Source organism: Micrasema longulum, unplaced genomic scaffold (assembly GCF_059751315.1).
Source record: "Micrasema longulum isolate JH-2025_06_02 unplaced genomic scaffold, ASM5975131v1 h1tg000602l, whole genome shotgun sequence".
Lineage (NCBI taxonomy): Eukaryota > Metazoa > Arthropoda > Insecta > Trichoptera > Brachycentridae > Micrasema > Micrasema longulum.
The window spans coordinates 123,780-142,242 of NW_028277798.1; the positions used below are offsets into that span (position 1 = coordinate 123,780).

Below are 18,463 nucleotides of genomic sequence, written 5' to 3' on the forward strand. Positions count from 1 at the left end.
GCGAGTTTTTATTAGAAATTTCATTATAAACTAACAGATGTTTTAGGAGATAGATAAAGGAGATTTTTTATTTAATTTTTTGCTGATTTTTGCCCGCTGCGTTAACCTGTTACATTGTAGCGAAGATAACATATTTTAACGTATTCAAATATGTATACATATACATACATAGTTCAAAAAATTCAGTCGAATATCTTCAATTTATTTTCAACTGGGAAATTTAAACCACCATAGGTTCCAGCACATAGAATTAAGAATAGTCTAGGAGCGTAGAATCATATTTGAATACATCAGACTGTGTCCAATAATCCCCTCACTATGCCCTACTTTCGCCGCGCGCATTCGTGATGTCACCGCGTAATGTTGCTTGATAGGAAAAAAAATAATCATAACACAAATGTAAGGTAAAAAAAATTAATTGTTAATTTCTCTAAAATTTTATTGTGCACGCGGAAAAATTGATTGAAACAACAGAGTAGATAAGTAAAGGGTCATTTAAGAGTAATTGAACTAATGAACTTTGAACTTAATATACAGTAAAACCTCATTTTTACATTTTCCCGCTTTTTACACCTAAATATTGAGGTCCCATTTTTTTCAATACATTCTCATTAAATTTTCTCCCCAATTAACGTTTTTCATAACCCCGATTTTGCGACGATTTTTTTTCCTAACTCATATAATGGAGAATAAAATCGAGGTAAATAAAAAATTGTGTAAATTATTGTCTTAAACTAAATTCAAAGTAGGTGCAGTGAAATTGACATGTTTGTGATGTTTAAGTGTCTAATTTTGGCGTTTTACATGCAGTCGACGCATGTTTAGGAAGAATAGTCTTTACATCAATAAGTTACAATGCAGAAAATTAAAAAAAATGGCAATGTAAATATGATTTGATGTTATACACACATAATGTGAAAAGGAGATAGTTTAATCAGTTATTATAAAAGCATGAAACAGTCCATGATGTAAATGACAGTAGAAATTTTGTGGTGCCATGCTAAAAAAAGGATACCAAATAAATAAAATTTCCCAATATTTAGGGAAAAAATCGTTAAATGCATTTTATGCAAATTCAAATTTTTATTTTCGTGTTTAGAAGGTCATCAAATTAAATTTAATTATTTAGGCATGTATTTTTTAAAATTAAATAAAAAATAACACTGCAGTTTTGTCTGAAAATATACAAAATATTTTTAAGTACGTATATCATTGGTAAATATGAATAATCCCCAATCAGGACAGTTCTTACAATTTTTCTGCAGTAAATTTAGTATAGTCTTGTACAATAATTAAATTTTAATGAAATTTAATTTTTTTCCATACATTTTTCATTTCCTCACGTTAAAGTTTTCCTCAGTTTAACACTTTTTTTGCTGCTCCCTTGAAAAACGTAAAACAGGGGTTTTACTGTATAAAACAAATTTTATTTTACATAAAACTGATATTTTTTATATCATGTTAAATAATATTTGATGTTTTAAAGATAATGTCGTTCAAATGTCCCCACGGCGTTGTTTAATCAGAGGTCTACAAAGAAACTAATGGGTCAAAACGTAAACCTACTCATTTATGAGTAGTTTAGTCGCCTTCTGTTTGATGTGCGTATGTGGTTTCTGGACTATTCTTAATTCTATGTTTCAGCATTTATCCACTTCTCCTTTTTAAATAAAATTATACCAAGAATAATAGATATAATTTTTTTTTATATTGCGTTTGACTTAAGTGTATAGAATTATTTTAAATATCATTCCAAAATAATATAAGGATATAGCAGGCCCTCTCATGGGCACAAAAAAATATGAAGATGGCCATTCTAAGGAGCCTGCTTTAAAAGTAAAGGGATTTTTGCTAACATTTTGAGAAATCGTAACAAGTTTTTTTTATAAAAGAATACTGTTTTATTTTTAAAAATACACCTGAAAATTGCAGTTTACAAAAAGAATTTGCACAAAATATAAAAAATCAATGCCGGAATGTTCAATATTGTGAGAAATCAAATTTTTAAAATGGTGTTTGAAGACAAACATGCACAATTTTAACATTTAGAGAATTATTGCCTCTAAATATAATTTGAACAGAAGCAATACCTATTACTGGTAATGCAATGTTCGCCATGAGATATAATAGGACCAATACATAGTAATATTATAATGTACATAGTAATACTATAACCTAGTTGTCTTCATCTTCTATTTTAGGGGCTAAATAATATCGAATGTGTCCTATTTCTTGAATACGGTACTCCACCACCAGAGGAACGTCGGCTGACATGGAAAGTTGTACCTGAATAAATAAAAATATTATTTAGTACAATAAATAATGAACCTTGGAAATAATGAATCTAAATAATTTATCAGAGAACAATGCATAAAGTTATGCAGGGTTTTCAATATTTTTAATGAAAAAGTGTCTAAATTGCATTGACAAATTAATAAAATTGTAAATAGTTCATTAAAGTTCACAAGTAGTCTATTGTAATTAGAAATCTATTCTTGATAATATGTATTGTCTTTTTTGGGTAGTTTACCCTGAAGATGGCTCCTGCAACGGTAGCTGAAACATCATAACCAGTCCAACCTACTTGGGATCACCTAAAAAGATGATACATATTGATAACCATGACCATGAAAATGTATGCTTTTATCTATTAAGACATTTACATTTTTAAATGTCTTATTTTAGGACCATATTAAAATGAATTGATGCAATGAGACAGATGAATAAAAGGTCGATATGTATATTATATATATAATTTATAATATAATTTGAATCAACAAGAATATTGCAACATAAAATATATTAACCTCTTAATCCGGTCAATACAAAATCGCCTTGGGCAATATGCATGTACTGCAATATTTAGTTTTGATAATACGTAAACATAATGCTAATTAAAAAAACTCAACATAAATCATAAACAAAAAAGTATGATAAGATATTAAATATTATTGAACATGAATTGCGTTGAAATCAGTCATAACTAACCAAATATTGTTTTAAAAAATCCATATTATAATTCTCTGGCAATACTAAAGGACAAAACTGTTTTATCGTGATAAGGAGTTCAGTTGTTACAGATTTGTTTATTATTTACCTTATGAAAGAAAAAAACAAGTTGTGGTCCTGTGACTAATGTCACAGACTCATGGATCAGAGGCGCGAAGTTCAAACCCCGTTCTACCCCAACATGATTCATATTTTCTAGAAGTTATTTACAACTCGTTGAAAATGGACCCGAAAATTGAAATATTTGTGCAAATCATTGTCCCTTTCGCGGTCTAATGGACAGTGCGTTCGCCAACCATGCAATAGGTCTCAGGTTCAATTCCCAATATGGTTGACATGAAATATTTATTTAAAATATGTTTCATCACCACAATACTTTATAGCTCCTGAATGGGTTACCTAAAGTGTAAGAATGATCATTCTTTTATGTAATGAAAATAATGATCTAGACGCTGCTATTAATTTCTATACCAATGCAGTGCCCCATGTACCATTAGGTACAGAAAGGGAAAAGATGATTATGAAATCATAATAATATAAATATTTCAATTTAAAAAAATATATTTAAAAAATACATCAATTCTTTTGTTTTATATAGATGTTATATCCTTTTTTTATTTGTACTTTCTGCTTGTGTACACTTTTTTGTTTTTCTTTGTGGCAATATTTGTTTACTACTGTGTTTATAATTTTGGTAACATATGAGCCATGATTGCCAAAATATTGTAGGAGCAATATTTAACAGGATAACTTTTTTTCTTTTTAATTATCTATATTATTAATAGTCGAAAAATGATTGATTGTGTCTGTCCGGTAAAATTAGGGTGGCTGGATACTTATTAATTATTTTCCTTTTTGTTTTATTTACAGTCAAACTTGGTTATAACGAGCACGGAAATAGCGAGATCTCAGATATAATGAGGAAACATTAGTTGACATTTTATTTTGTGGTTTTCTCTATACATTTATTCACTTTTATAACGAGCTTCTTCTTGGACATACCGAACAAATATATTGTAAACAGTCGAGCAAAAACTCTTCAATTGTTTTAAAACATCATTTTGAAATAAGAACCTAAATAATAAGATCCAAATGGGGGACTTTGGGATCGGTTTACTTTAATGATACTATGTAAGTGTCTAAGTACCTAATTGGTGTACAATGTAGAAAAAAATCAATTAATACATATTTTGTAGAACATGTGTACACAGTACTAATCATCAAGAGGTCATCAGCATAATTTTTTGTGTTACGATAGAACGATTCTTGCAGATAACAAGTTTGTGCTGTGACACATGTTCTGTATATAAAACTAAACATCGAATTTACCTGGGCGCTTAGGGAGGTGGCTTTTGTGAAATAATTAAGATATTTGCAGGAGAAGGTGAGAGACACGGGTTCCTCCATCTCAATAATGACGGCTTCGTCTTCTTTGTCTGCTGATGTGGTTTGTGCCAACTTCACGTTTGCCGTTCCAATATCACCAGCTGACGAAAACTTTACTCCTGAAAAAAACATAAAATGAGTCATAAAAATGCTACTGCACAAGGAAAATAGATTGACTAACTTGGTTTTTTTTTTAACATACAGTGAGACCTCTATCTATCGTTCCTCAAATAATCGTTTTCCCGGATGTGTCGTTTATTTCTTCCAAATCTGAAATAACTTTTTATAAAACATACAAAAATTGATCGCATTGATTGTTTCTCTATCCACCATTTTACCGCATTCATAGTTTGAATTACAATGCGTATTTGACATATTTTTATATTTTGTCTATGTCCTAATGCGCAGAAAGTTCGAAAGAGAGAGATATAATGACAGTTTGTCGTTACCGTCGGCATCGTGCCGCCGCCGGTGGCGGCTTCTGACTTCAGTTGTCGTAAGATATCTGAGCGTAGTGGAGTATGTTTGTTAAACTAGCTATCTTTTTTGAGCGTTTCAAATTTCGAAATGAGCCGTCTTGTGAAAAAAGTGCGTACTCTTCAAGAACGATTGAAAATTATCGAAGAGGTGGAATAAAATCCCACTGAAAAACGTATTAATATTGCTAAACGTTTAGGAATCGCAGCATCCACGTTAAATTGGATTTTCTTGAAGAAAGACGAAATTTGCGAGAAAATTCACAAGTGCGGAAAATCTTCAAAAACTAGGAAGACCAGTAAAGAATCAAAGTTTAGCGAGCTGGAGAAAATTCTTTTCTCCTGGTACCAACAATCTCGTGCTGTTAACATTCCGATTGATGGGAGCATTGTTCGAGAGAAAGCCAAACAAATTGCGGAAAGACTTGGCATCAATGATTTTACGGCATCACGATGAGTCGTTTTAAAGACCGCCACGGTCTCGTATACAAGAAGCTTGCCGGAGAGAGTGCATCCGTAGGTTTAGAAAGAACTTCGTTGTGGATAAACGAGCTTCCAAAACTGTTGGAAGGTTACGAGCCTCTGTATATCTACAATGCCAATGAAAACGGCCTGTTTTATAATCGTCTACCTGACGGCACACTGACATTAAAAGGCGAGTCCTGCCACGGCGGTAAGGGGTCAAAGGGGAGGATCTCTGTTGTTTTGCATCAACAGTGATGGAACTGACATGCGCGAGACTCTCGTTATTGGGAAATCGGTAAAGCCTAGGTGTTTTAAAAATACGAAAACGTTACCCGTAAAATATTACGCGAACAAAAAGGCATGGATGCTTGAAGACTTGATGCACAGACGAATTTCAACAATTTTGTTACATTTGACGACAATATCTCAATGTGTGGGATAGAAACTATCGAAAGCTTGTGTGACGCAAGGTTGAAGGAGACAGCTGAAGAGGTCAATATTGATGAAGAGGAGCCGCAGCCTGTACCTTCATTTTCAGAAGCATGCACTATCTACGAAAGATTAAAAACATTCTACTACTCACATTCAATAACTGATGGCAAAAAAATATTATTTGCAAAGTAAATAAACTTTAATATTTTTTGTTTTTTGTTCTGCTTTCTAATTTTCTTATTTTATTTAAATACATTTATCAACACCTGAAACTTGTATCTTTTTTAGAATTTTAACCTGCCAATGGTAATGCAGATTGCCAGGGCGGTATCTTAACGAGATATTATCTCCTTGTGTATTGACCTCTTATTCCCGCATTCATAGTTTAATTCAATAAGTCCCTTCAAAAACGATAGATAGAGGTTTCACTGTATACGGTTCTAGGTTTTGAAAGAAGAGATGATTTGAAATTCAAAGTAACCTCAATTGTAAAACTATTTATCTGTGTGAAATACAACCAAAGTCCTGGAAGAGTGTTTTCGACTCGGTGGCCACTCTCAGGTAAAAATTCAGAAAAGGTGGTTGGCGTGTTTGCCTACTGGTACCAGGTTTGATTCCTGGGAAGGTTGAGATGAAATTATTTATTTATTTGATGGACTTATGCAGTCCATTTTAATGATGGTAAATACAATTTCTTATAATAAATACAGGCACTAATAAAATAAAATAATGATTAAAAAAGTGGGTCTACATTGCAATATTTCATGTCCCTGAACTGTCACCTGAAGTGTAAGGTTAATCACCTTACCTACATGTAACATATCAATATACACAGCATTTAGTGTACCAATGCAGTGCCCTGTGCTAATGTGTGATCTGTTATCGACTAGACGGCGATTCTTGAGATGCTGAGTTCCGGCTGTTCTTCCATGGACGACAGTATAGGAGACTCTGGAGCTGTGCATTTTATTGACGTGATCTCTCCAGAATCTTCTACTTGTTCTGTTCCACAGTACTGTCTCTTGTATCGCAAGTCAGTCTAATTTCTTGATTCCGGATTCTGTCCCTTAGGGTTTTTCATGCGATCGCCCTTATTACTATCTTCTCAAACGCTCTGAGCAGATTTGGTGTTATTTATTATAAATTCGATAATATAATACGGAATCGGTTATGCGGAGTGAGAGCGGTGGTGTTGTACCCGCAAGCAAATTGATCAATTGCTGTATTGAATAAATACATTCTCATGGAGAAAAAAAAATAAGCAGCAAGTACAAACCTTCCTTAGTGCAGGCGATGACCATAGACTCTCCGAACTGGGATAAATCGCGACAGATACGGGCAAACTCAGCACTGGGCATGCGGATGGTGGAGGAGTACTGGGTGTCGGGGATACCGAGGTGTTCCTGATCTAGGTTTATCAGCTTCATCTCGTAATCGGACACCTTCTCGTGGTTCTGAGATTCAATCATCACTATTACCGTGTCGGCGTTGTCGTGGGCCTTGATAGTTATATTGTCCTTTTCTCCGGCACATTTCATTATTTTGTATAAGCTGAAATTGTTTATGCGTTTATTAGTAGGCTGCGTGCATTGTTTTCAATAATCAATTTGATTTATGGAAAAGATAACCGATGGTAGAATATCTAAGAAATCAGACAGAATTCAAAACTATGTAAGTATTTGAGATGTACATATACTATGTTTTCCAAAGAGGGTGGAATACAAACTGTGTTGGCTTATGCTACGTTTTCCACAGAGGATGGAATACAAACTCTGTTGGCTTATGTATAAGTCACTGCACAACTCGGCTCCAGAATATCTAAAGGAACTCTGCATTCCAGATGAACTAGCTGACAGACGTCTTACGCTTAGATCAGCTACATCTACGTCGAAAGGAAAAGTTATTATACCTCTACGCGAACAGCGCACTAAATTCGGTGAACGTGCATTTGCGGTCGCAGGCCCTACGGCATGGAATGCTCTCCCAGCAGAAATCCGAAACTGTGAGAGTGAAGGGATATTTCGGAAGAAACTTAAAACCCACTTGTTCTCTAAATCATTTGAATAAATTCTTAGCATGTGGTGGAAAAGTAATATGAAAAAGTACATTATTTTACTTAAATTAAAAAGTTAAAATTAAATTTATATAATCACTTTGTAAAGCGCCCTTGAGGTATTATAATACGAGAATGGCGCTATATAAGTTATCCATAATTATTATTGTTATGTTCTTTGAAATTTATCACAATGACCCCTCGTTCGCACCCGACGGTAGTACATAGGGCAATGCAACAGTAGACCAAATACGGTGTACCTTGATCATTATTTATTAAATTAATGTAAAATAATCAGTCTCTATTTCAGGAGCCAGTTCAGGGCCTCGATTATGATGGGAAGATAAAGATATCATACCTTCACCTCGGCGGTATAGTTGAAGATAAACTCTGTCTAGCGATTACGAAGATACACTACCGACCCCCCACCTTCAAGTTTTGAGTAGGTACATTAATATGAAACAAGGGGAAGCATATGTCACGGTACACATATCTACGCACTAAAATGACAAAGCTTCAGTATACCAAGCAATTTTTCCTTTCATTTTAACTTACTTAAGTTTGGAGGTTGGCACTTTTTTTTTAAGAGTCTATTAAAAATATGAGAGAAAAATAAGTAAATTTTGAAGTCGAATTAAATTCTGACATAACTGTCAGTTTTGGAAACGAGTGGCTAGATGCAAAAAATAATGAGGCTAGATTCTGCCCTATTAACATATAAGAGTATCTAGGCATAAAAAAGTTGCCACTTTAAAAAAAAAATTAGATATTATATTTTTTCTGTATGCTTCCGGAGTGTACATATCACGACGTTAAAGAAGCCGCCGGATTTGTAATCGCTCGGTAGATAAAGACAGACAATAGTTAAGCATACTGTCTTTGTAATTGTCAAACATTTTATAAATTCATTTTCAAACAAGCATTTATTGCTTGAATTGGGATTAATTGTAGTTTATAATCGCTTTGAATTAAGCACTTTTTATCACAGAAGCCTATTTAAAATAATACATTGACATATTATAAATGAGAACTATTTTAAATGTTAATGGCGTAAGGAACGCGGACTAAATTGTTGCGGTCATTCATTGGTTTGTTAAGATCATATGTTGTTGATATGACAAATAGGTAGAACATACTGAGGTAGATACAGATAGTACAGAAGTTAAGTATACCGTCTCGATATATAAAGATGAAGATAGTGTTTATAAATATTGCAGTGAAAAAGCACCTATTAAAAAAATATTTTTTATCTACGTCATCAAATATTGAATCCGGGACCTCGGGCACAGTAGGCAAACGCACTTACCAGTACACCACGAGACAGCAGCAGTACTTGACCTCTTTTTTCCTTAAATATTTTTTTACCCAAGAGTAGCCATCGAGTTGAAAACACCAACGTTCATAAATTACGAATATGGTAATGTTAAGGGAATGAGCGGTCTTAATTAAAATAAGTATTGTAAGAAAATAAATGCTGGAATGAAATTGATATTTCTTACCTGCTAAGGTTTAGACCCATAGAAATATTTCTATCACATCTGTATTTGTCAAATCCATCAGATCTAAGAGTCATGGACACTAATGATACGTGAGAGTTGTCCATTGCCTAAGAGTAGTAAAATAAATCATTAATTAGTACGGAAATTAATGCAGAATCCATACTTTGAAAACACGACCTAGATGGACATATTTCAAGGACATCGTGAGTCACGTCAATGCCCTTATGCTTCAAAAATTCGTGTTTACCTGCAATTGAATTCCATTATCAGAACAATCAAAAGTAGCTTCCGTTAAGAGGTCCTTGATAGCTTCAAGAACCTTCTTGAACGCAACACTTTGCAATAAACGTGCTTCGAACATTGTCTGAAAACAAGGAAAGCAGAAAATTATGCAAGTTTGATAAAAGAGTACAAAATCAACCAAAAATACAATACAAGTGTTAAATATTTACATGAACTTATATAAATTGCGGCAAATAAACTTAATGAAGGTGTCAGAAGCTGTAAAGCTCACGATAAACCAAATACGCGCGAACGCCGGCAATGGAAACGAAAATGACTTCTGTAACGCTTGTTTTGGCGCGAACTTGTTGAAGATGCCGTCAGAGATAATGTAGAACGTAGAACCACAGATTATTATACTGTAGAACTATGGATGCCCACCGCTCAATCCGTAGATAAAAATTTAATATAATATTTGGGTTCGCCTTGCGTTTAAATTACTTTATGGTCAAGTTAACCGGTACATTTTTATTCTTAATCATATGGATAGAAATATATACACCGAATGGCCGGTTTTCTACACGTCAAAAGTCAAAGTGACAATTTCATAAATTTATTTCTAGTTCTGAAAGTTTTACCTGCAGGGTTGAAATTGAGTAAATAATGACTGCCGCAAAAGAAGTTAATGTCTCTTCTGCTTTTGCGGAATTGAATCGGTTTGGTCAGAGCGGGGAATATGAAAGAGCATTAAAAACAGCCAATAAAAGTATGTTGAAATATATTTTTTCCACGCAAAATTAATTACCGTGTACATACATAAATTAAATTCTTGATAATTTCATTAACATATGGCATACTCCTATATATTTATTTCAGTTCTGCAGCTGTGCCCCCTTGATCAGAAAGCTCTCCACTGCAAAATAGTTTGTCTGATTCAACTTTCAAAATTTAAAGAGGCGCTTGGCTTATTTAACAACGCTCAATATGCCGATGTATTATCAACTATTCGTTTTGAAAAAGCTTACGTTCAATACAGGCTTAATTTTCCAAGTGAAGCTCTTAAAACTGTAGATTCTGCTACAGAATTAACTACTGCATTAAAAGAACTCAGGTTGGTTTAATATATTACCCCAAATACTAAAATTACAGAAACATTCAAGTATGTAATTAAAACAATCCAATTATATTATAATTCTTGTCTTTCAGGGCTCAAATTTTATACAGACTTGAGAGATATTCCGAGTGCTTCGCTTTGTATCGCGATGTTGTCAAGAATACTAATGATGATTATGATGATGAAAGGCAAACCAACATGTCAGCTGCTTACGCTTACATCTCTGAAAAAGAATCAGTATGTAGTTTTTTAATTATTATTTTTAATAGTTAAAAAAAAACATCTGTTGCGCATAGTTCAGTAATCAAAGTATTATTATCAGAAATACATTCCGGTTAACACAAGGGAACTTGCACATTCTCATAACAAAAATACGCAGTTATCCATAAAAAATAAAGTATTTTATCTTCGGGTCCTGAAGATTATAATATGGTTACCCTAAAACTAGTGGACAATAATTCTTAGTGGAAAACGAAATTTTTAGTGACTCAAATACTAATACTAATTAAAGTTGAAAATATGAACAGTAATTTTATTTTTACATTGACAGTATGTGTATTATTGTTTCGCCTCGAAGGGGCAACTAGTCTTACAAAGTTAACGATGCTCATTTCTTCCTCTTCTTGTTAAAATCTCAGAGACGCCCGCATCTCCTTCTCCATTCGTCTCGGTCCTCGGCCCTTTTTAATGTGTTGAAGATAATATGTTTATGAAATCAATTGGATTTTTAAAGGTATCAGCTCCATGGAGTGAAAGTGACCTTGAGAGATATGAAATGCTATATAATGCAGCCTGTTCTGAGGTGTTGAACAAAAAACCTTCGGAAGCAGTTTCCTTACTCCATCGTGCAGACTCTGCAGCGGTAGCATCAGTCACTGAAGATGGTGGTGCACAAGAAGAAATTCAAGAAGAAACGGCAATTATCAAGTACATATTTATTTCATTCATATAATAGAACCTTAATTTTGTTTTCATATCATGTTCAATAATTATATTATTTGGGGTTGAGATGAGTTAAAATGAAGGCTTGTTAAATTATGTCGGTTGATGGTTTTTAAAATTCTTGAAATTTTTACCATGAATAAATAATATTATGGTATAGTAGTACACGATTATGTGCCTGCAGATAGGAAGAAAATTTTTTTGAGATCTTTTGGTGTCATTACAGGAGGTGTAGAAAATGATTTATATTTACAGGGTTCAACTCGCCTATTGCTTACAGCTTCAAGGGAAAGACAAAGAAGCGGCTTCGCTGTATCAATCTGTTCTCAAGAACAAACCCTCCGATCCGGCTCTGGTAGCCATAGCTAGTAATAATGTAGTCGTCCTTAATAAGTGAGTATCTTGTTTAAATACATGTAATCTTTGTTAAGACTCGAGTAATGTTAACACTACTAGAATATTTCTTATTTTAGGGAAATAAATGTTTTTGATTCTCGTAAGCGAATGAAAGCCGCTACGCAAGACGGCCTGGAACACAAATTGACCTCGAGACAACGGCGAGGTATTATGTACAACCAAGCTCTACTTTCTGTTTATTCCCATCAGGTATATATTTTTTCCATCGGTTGTTATAGTTTTCTCTGGTCAATAATCAAGTTTCAAGACATTCGAGCCACAATTTTAAAAAATGTTTCAGGACGAAGTGCGCCGGCAGTTATGTTCCAGACTAAACAAGGAATATAATATGGAAAAGGAATCTATTTTAATAGAAGCTTCTGCACTAGCAAGAGCTAAATCACCGCAAGCTGTAAATGTTTTACTCAAACATCCTGATTTGAAGTTAGCTGCAGTTCACATTTTACTATCACAGGTTACCTACTATTTTTTTAACTGTCTTAGTGTAATATTTGATTTTAACTTTCATTTTTCTATTTTAATCACGGATTATCTGTATTACAGGGTGATTATAAAGCAGCTATAAAAATACTTGAAAGCAATGAATTAAGATATAAAGCTGGAGTTATTAGCGCCTTGGTATTGTTGTATATTGCAGAAAATAATAGAGAGGCTGTTACGAAATTGTTTGAAGAAGCCATGCATCATCTTAAAGGAAATAAGGTCAGTTATAATTTATTTTTTCAACAAAGATGTAGGTATATTTGTCTTTCAACTTGCATCAACACAATTTTCTAGAGTTACATTAAAAAATAAGACTAAATGTTATCTGTATCCACTTAATTTAATGAGAATGGAATGAATAAATGAAATGTTTTCCTTTTATTTTAAAGTTTTGTTCAACTTCGAGGCCTCAATTTCAAACTTAACAAAATCCAATTAAATTCAAACCCACAAAAGCATTTTTTTGAGTAATAGGTAATAGTGTATCTGACAATTAGAACAGTCATAAGAACTAGTCTCAGGGTGCATTATCTCAAAAACGTCATCAATGAACTACTAGATGTATAAATGTTAAAACATTGGAATGAACAAATTTAGCTATCATATTTAAATTAGTTTTAATCTGTTCCCTGAAGATAAGATCGAAATAATAATTAACGTATTTATTTATTTATTCATACATTTTTACAGACTTAATACAAATACATAATAACAAGCAGTATGATAATGATAGTATTATTTTGTAATTGTGACTTTTCTATCGTTTTACTGTCTTTGGCAGTGTATTTTGATCAATTAAAACGAGGCGAACAAAAGTGTAATATTTCGTTTTGTGATATTGCTATACATACTTTGAATGACTAATTACTCCATGTTTTTTAATGAGAAATGATGATTATAGCAAGGTATAGATGTAGAGGAAGCATGGCGTTCTCGACACGGAGGAAAAGGAGGTCCAACTAGCGCTAGAGCTCTCGCCAGACTGCTTGTAGCCGATCCTCAAGGAGCCAGCCATCTTGCTGAGAAATTGCCACCTATCAAACTATCTGAGGTAAACAGCACGATTCTTTTTCTATTAATATCATGATGCATCTACTTCTCATTGTTTTATTTTATTAAATCATTATTTTTCTAGGATAAAATTGATGTGGATTCTTTAGAAACTTCAAACTGGATGATGGGTGCTAAAGTTGTAAAGAAATCAACCCAAAATAAATTGGAACAATCTCCAAGGTATGTCATTAGTAGCCATATTGTTTTATTAACTGCTTAGCTATTTTTCAAATTGTTTTTTTCTTATTTTTGAGATTAATGATTCCAAATATATTTACAGCACTCCTGGTACTGATATGTCGAAGAAATCCCTGAAGAAACGCAAACGGAAAACTCGTCTTCCTGCCAATGTTGACTTATCTGTTGCACCAGATCCCGAAAGGTAATGATTACATATTTTATCATGCAATCTTAAAAAAACTTATTTTGTTATAAAAAAACCTATTAAAATTAATATATCATTCCGTTATTGCCACTGTTCTTAACATATTTCACTCTAATATATATTAGGTGTACAACTTTGCTTCCGCCGTTTTCCTGTAGATGGCTTTAGCGGTAAGTAGTAGTCAAAATAAATAGATTACACATGTCATGCAATAAACCTGCTCTAAGGCCATGCTCTGTATTTTGTGGGACCAGCTCGGTGTAGTGTATTATTAGCTGTTGAAACCGTGTGAAACAATCACAGGCAATCATTATTCATTAAAAGACAAACAGCTGCAATACAACGGGAGACACGATAAAGTGATTTTGCAGAATGACAATGCTCGACCCCATGTTGTGAAAGTGGTCAAGACATACTTGGAAACATTGAAACGTGAAGTCTTACCCCACCCGCTGTATTCTTCAGGCATTGCTTTCTCTAACTCATCACTTTTTTCGATCAATGGCAAATGGCTTGACTCACCAGCACTTCCGGTCTTATAAAGAAGTAAAAAATTAGATCGATTTTTGGATCGCTTCAAAAGATTGTAACGTATGGAAAAATGATGTTACAATCTCTCTCAGAGTTAAAACATGGAATAGCAGATCATAAAGTGGTAGAACATGGTATGTCAGAGCATGAGACCTTCTCAGGTAGTGGATTCTTTTACTTTGTTGTAGACGGCTTCCTCGCCTGTGTTCCTCGATGGTGTTTAGAAAGACGGGGTAAGAAGTAGATGTAATTAAAGGCCTATTTATTCAGGATTATTTCCTGACAAGATGACCAGTTTTTTCAACACGGGATTCGTATGCTGCCCCTAAGATGGGAGAAAGTATAAGCCAAAAATGTTAATGTTTCTAAGTATTTTCCAGTTTTTTACAAGACCTCAAAATTCAGAAAAAAAAACAGCGGAAGTAAAGTTGTACACTTAATAATTCAGAAAGTTTGTGTTTGTTCCCTTGTTTAATAGTTTTGCATATCATAAATATTAATACATACAATTGTTCATACAGAGGTATTCTCTATGCTGAACTATATACTCTGTTTCAATTCTAATTTTTGTTACTATAATTAAGATAACTCTCTTTATTATGTATACCGTAATATGTCTTCACATTGTATTGTATCTTTCTGTTAGATGACCAATAATCAAATAAATATATTTTCAGGTGGCTTCCGAGATACGAGCGTGCCGTGTTCCGCAAGAGGAGACAGCGAGGACCTCGCCAGGAAGTTATGAAGGGCAGTCAGGGCATGACCACCAGTGCCACAGATCAATAGTAAATACAAAAATAAAATATTATTCTTATCTTTATTTGAAGCATCGCGATTTTCCATTTTAAATAATTTTGAAGTATGAATTTATTTTGTGTAAAATTATTAAATTAAAATCAATATGCCCATTAGTTTCGTGATACGGCTGTTCCTTGTTTATTTATGCGTTCACAAAGGAACAGTTGTGTTTCGAAAGTATCATAGTTCAATTATTTTTTAATTTTTTTTTTACATCACAACAGGCCAGAAGGCCCAATTACAGTGGTGAATTACAGCACAGAACACATGTTTACTCTTTTTAAATGTTTGTATTTTTATTTATCTATTTGGTTGCCACTAAATTTCTTTGTGAAAAATCTTACAATTTTTTTACCTATCTTCTTTACACATAAAAAAAATTGCTGACTGATTATTTTGCAATGTTCAATAATTGTGATGCATTTTTTTCAGTGATATGTCGAAGCAACAAACGCTTCCAGGAAAGAGTCCTCGTATTGCAGAAAAACAGCCCACACCAAGTGAACCCGGGTGGCAGAAAAATAAACAACAGCAAAAGAAAAAACGTAAAGGGGGAAAATGGTAGTCCCTCCTACAAAAATATTCTAAAAACAATAAACGCTTAGTTTTACATAGTTATAATATAATAAAACATATTATATCTGATAGAAGCCTCTCACAGGATTGATATTGTTTTTGGATCACAGTAATTAAGTGAATTACACAATAATAATTAATGTAGCGGCGTTTTCTAAATGAAAGTTTTTTGTACTGACTAAAATTATTTGAAATGGTAACACCAATATATGTGATTTAAGTACAAATAAAGGAGAATTATTCAACAATGAATTATATATTATTTATGTATGTCTACATCATCATGGACACATTTAATGTTTTTGATATTTCCTAAAAAAGTATGAACATATATATATTTTTTATTAGGGAAAACAATGTAACTTTCAAGTTTGTTGTTTGAATGAATGAACTTCCACCAAGAAAATTATTCTTTAATATAGAAATAAAAGATCAATGATGCTTACATCCACAAATCTGGAATAACCAGTAACCAGTTTCAAATTCAAGTGAAATCTTTTTATATAAAATCAGTAAGGGTAAAACATTGTAAAAAAGGCCTTCTAAATAAAAATAATTAAATAAAATTACTATGATATAAACATACAAGTTTGTTAGTGAAAATTCTTGCTGGGTCTGATTTATAAACCTGGTTTAAAATTACGCCTAGGCGTTGTGGTAGATTAAGGATGGGAATACCATCCTTATTAGAGTGGTAGAATAAGGATGGTATTTCCATCTATGCCTAGGAGTAACTTAATACCAGTGTTGCCTTCACGCATGCGCGCTCGCACCGGAGGGGTGACGGGTGGCCACTAGGCGAACGGAAAAACGGCCAGTCAGACTACTGCTCTAATTTAGAATATACTCTCTCTTGCATGTGGAATTAATTTCAGAATTTTCCGAATACTTTTCATTTGGACAACTAAGTCACCCTTTTTAAATTTTCCCACGCGATTTGAGCATGCTGAAAGGTGGTTTTTTATGTATTTTTTACTGAATTTTATTTTGCGTAAAATCAGGTAAAGAACTCAATTCTGTGAAGGCCGGTGGTTTCGTACTTAGAAAAATCGCCTGGCCGGATTCGAAAGCGCGAAATTTCATATCTTGCCTGCCCGAGATGGAAAAGACAAGTAAGTAGTGATACAGTAGCTAAATGCCTTTGATATTGTGTACTATTAAAACATTGGTTCATAAATCGACCAAGATATTATAAGATTATGAACTGTGTTCAATTTTCTTTGTTACATATTTTTCTTATTTCATATTTCCTTCTCAAAAATGTTTTCCCTCTCTGTTGCAACAAATTTAGATCTGAATAACTCCCTAGGAAGGAAATCCAGCCAGTCTGCAAATATTTGGACATGCTCAAAACATTGTTGAGTTGTAAATAACTCACTTGGGGTAGAATGGGGTTCGAACCTCGGACCTCTGATCCGTGAGTCCGCAACACTTGTCACAGGACCACAATCCGATTTTAATGAAATAGTGAAATATATTATTTATTGTTTCAGCATTTACTTTGTGGAATATCATTTTAAATATGTAGGCAAAATTACAAGTAAAATGCTTTGAATGAAATGCCCCAGACTGAATACCACAGACGAGTTTAATATTATTTATAACACAACTTGTTTCAGGTATTCTGAATTATTCTGATGTAAATATCAACTAAACCAAAATTATTATAAAGAATAGTAATTAGGTTTGGATGGAGGGTGTAAGTCAGGGTGGGTTTATCTATTTGTTGGAAATATTGAAAGCCCCCACTTTCAATAATCCAAAATTATACACGTCTGTGAATGATTTTGGAGAACAATATTATTAATTTCTTAATAATTAACACTTCGACCTCATGGTGTAATGGTCGGCGCGTTTGCCTACCATATAAGAGGTGTCGGGTTTGTTTCCTGGCATGGTTGAAATGAAATATATATTTAAGAGGGTCTTTTCACACTTTAATATTTCATAGTCCCTGCGCCTCAAGCGGACTGATCATCTTACCTTCATGTAGTAAAAGTTATCAAGATACGCTGCGATTGGTGTACCAATGCAGTGCACTATGCACCATTAGGTGCGGAAGGGGAATGATGATGATGATATTATTAATTCAAATGAATTCGCAAATCATGATACTTACAAATTATCATTTTCATCCGCATAAAATTAAACTTTAACATTTTGTTACAAATAAAGGCATTATAGTGAATAGTTTAAAAACATTAAAAATCTTACAAAACTAATCAAAAATATTGTATTCCAAAATTCTTCACCCTGCTTTTAATATTTCCAATAAATAAGACTCACTACTTTCTACTTTCACTAACCCTCCATCCAACCCTATTAGGATTATATATAATAACTTTGGTTTAGTTTATATTATGCCTGAGATTGATAATTTTGAATACTTGAAGCTATGTAGGCATAAATAATATTAAATTCGTGTGTGGTACAAATATACAAAGTGCTTCATTTATAATATATTCAAACAGTGAATTAAATTTTCTTCGACTTCGGCTTTGTTATGCTACATATTTTTATATGTATTTTGTAGAACTAGGACAGAAAATCGGGATTACAAGATTTTGATTTTAGAGTGACGGAATTACCAATAAAAACTCATAGATTCGCAAACACTAC

General features: G+C 33.2%; 2 protein-coding genes across 2 annotated transcripts; one reads left to right on the forward strand and one right to left on the reverse strand.

The window, feature by feature from the left end:
- Positions 1-1,877: 1,877 nt before the first annotated feature.
- Positions 1,878-9,948, reverse strand: PCNA (Proliferating cell nuclear antigen). The gene is made up of 6 exons (XM_088228675.1): positions 9,773-9,948; positions 9,568-9,684; positions 9,321-9,427; positions 7,045-7,319; positions 4,339-4,514; positions 1,878-2,286 (listed from the first exon to the last, which is right to left on the reverse strand). The coding sequence occupies exons 2-6, from the start codon at positions 9,679-9,681 to the stop codon at positions 2,176-2,178; spliced, it is 783 nt and encodes a 260-aa protein (XP_088084801.1). The 5' UTR covers positions 9,682-9,684; positions 9,773-9,948; the 3' UTR covers positions 1,878-2,175.
- Positions 9,949-10,163: 215 nt separating this feature from the next.
- Srp72 (signal recognition particle 72) lies at positions 10,164-16,092 on the forward strand. The gene is made up of 13 exons (XM_088228687.1): positions 10,164-10,308; positions 10,419-10,653; positions 10,749-10,893; positions 11,390-11,583; positions 11,854-11,991; positions 12,072-12,204; positions 12,296-12,469; positions 12,559-12,717; positions 13,400-13,549; positions 13,634-13,731; positions 13,832-13,933; positions 15,145-15,255; positions 15,701-16,092. Exons 1-13 carry the CDS (start codon positions 10,206-10,208, stop codon positions 15,831-15,833), a joined length of 1,875 nt encoding a protein of 624 aa, XP_088084813.1. The 5' UTR covers positions 10,164-10,205; the 3' UTR covers positions 15,834-16,092.
- The last annotated feature ends 2,371 nt before the right edge of the window (positions 16,093-18,463 follow it).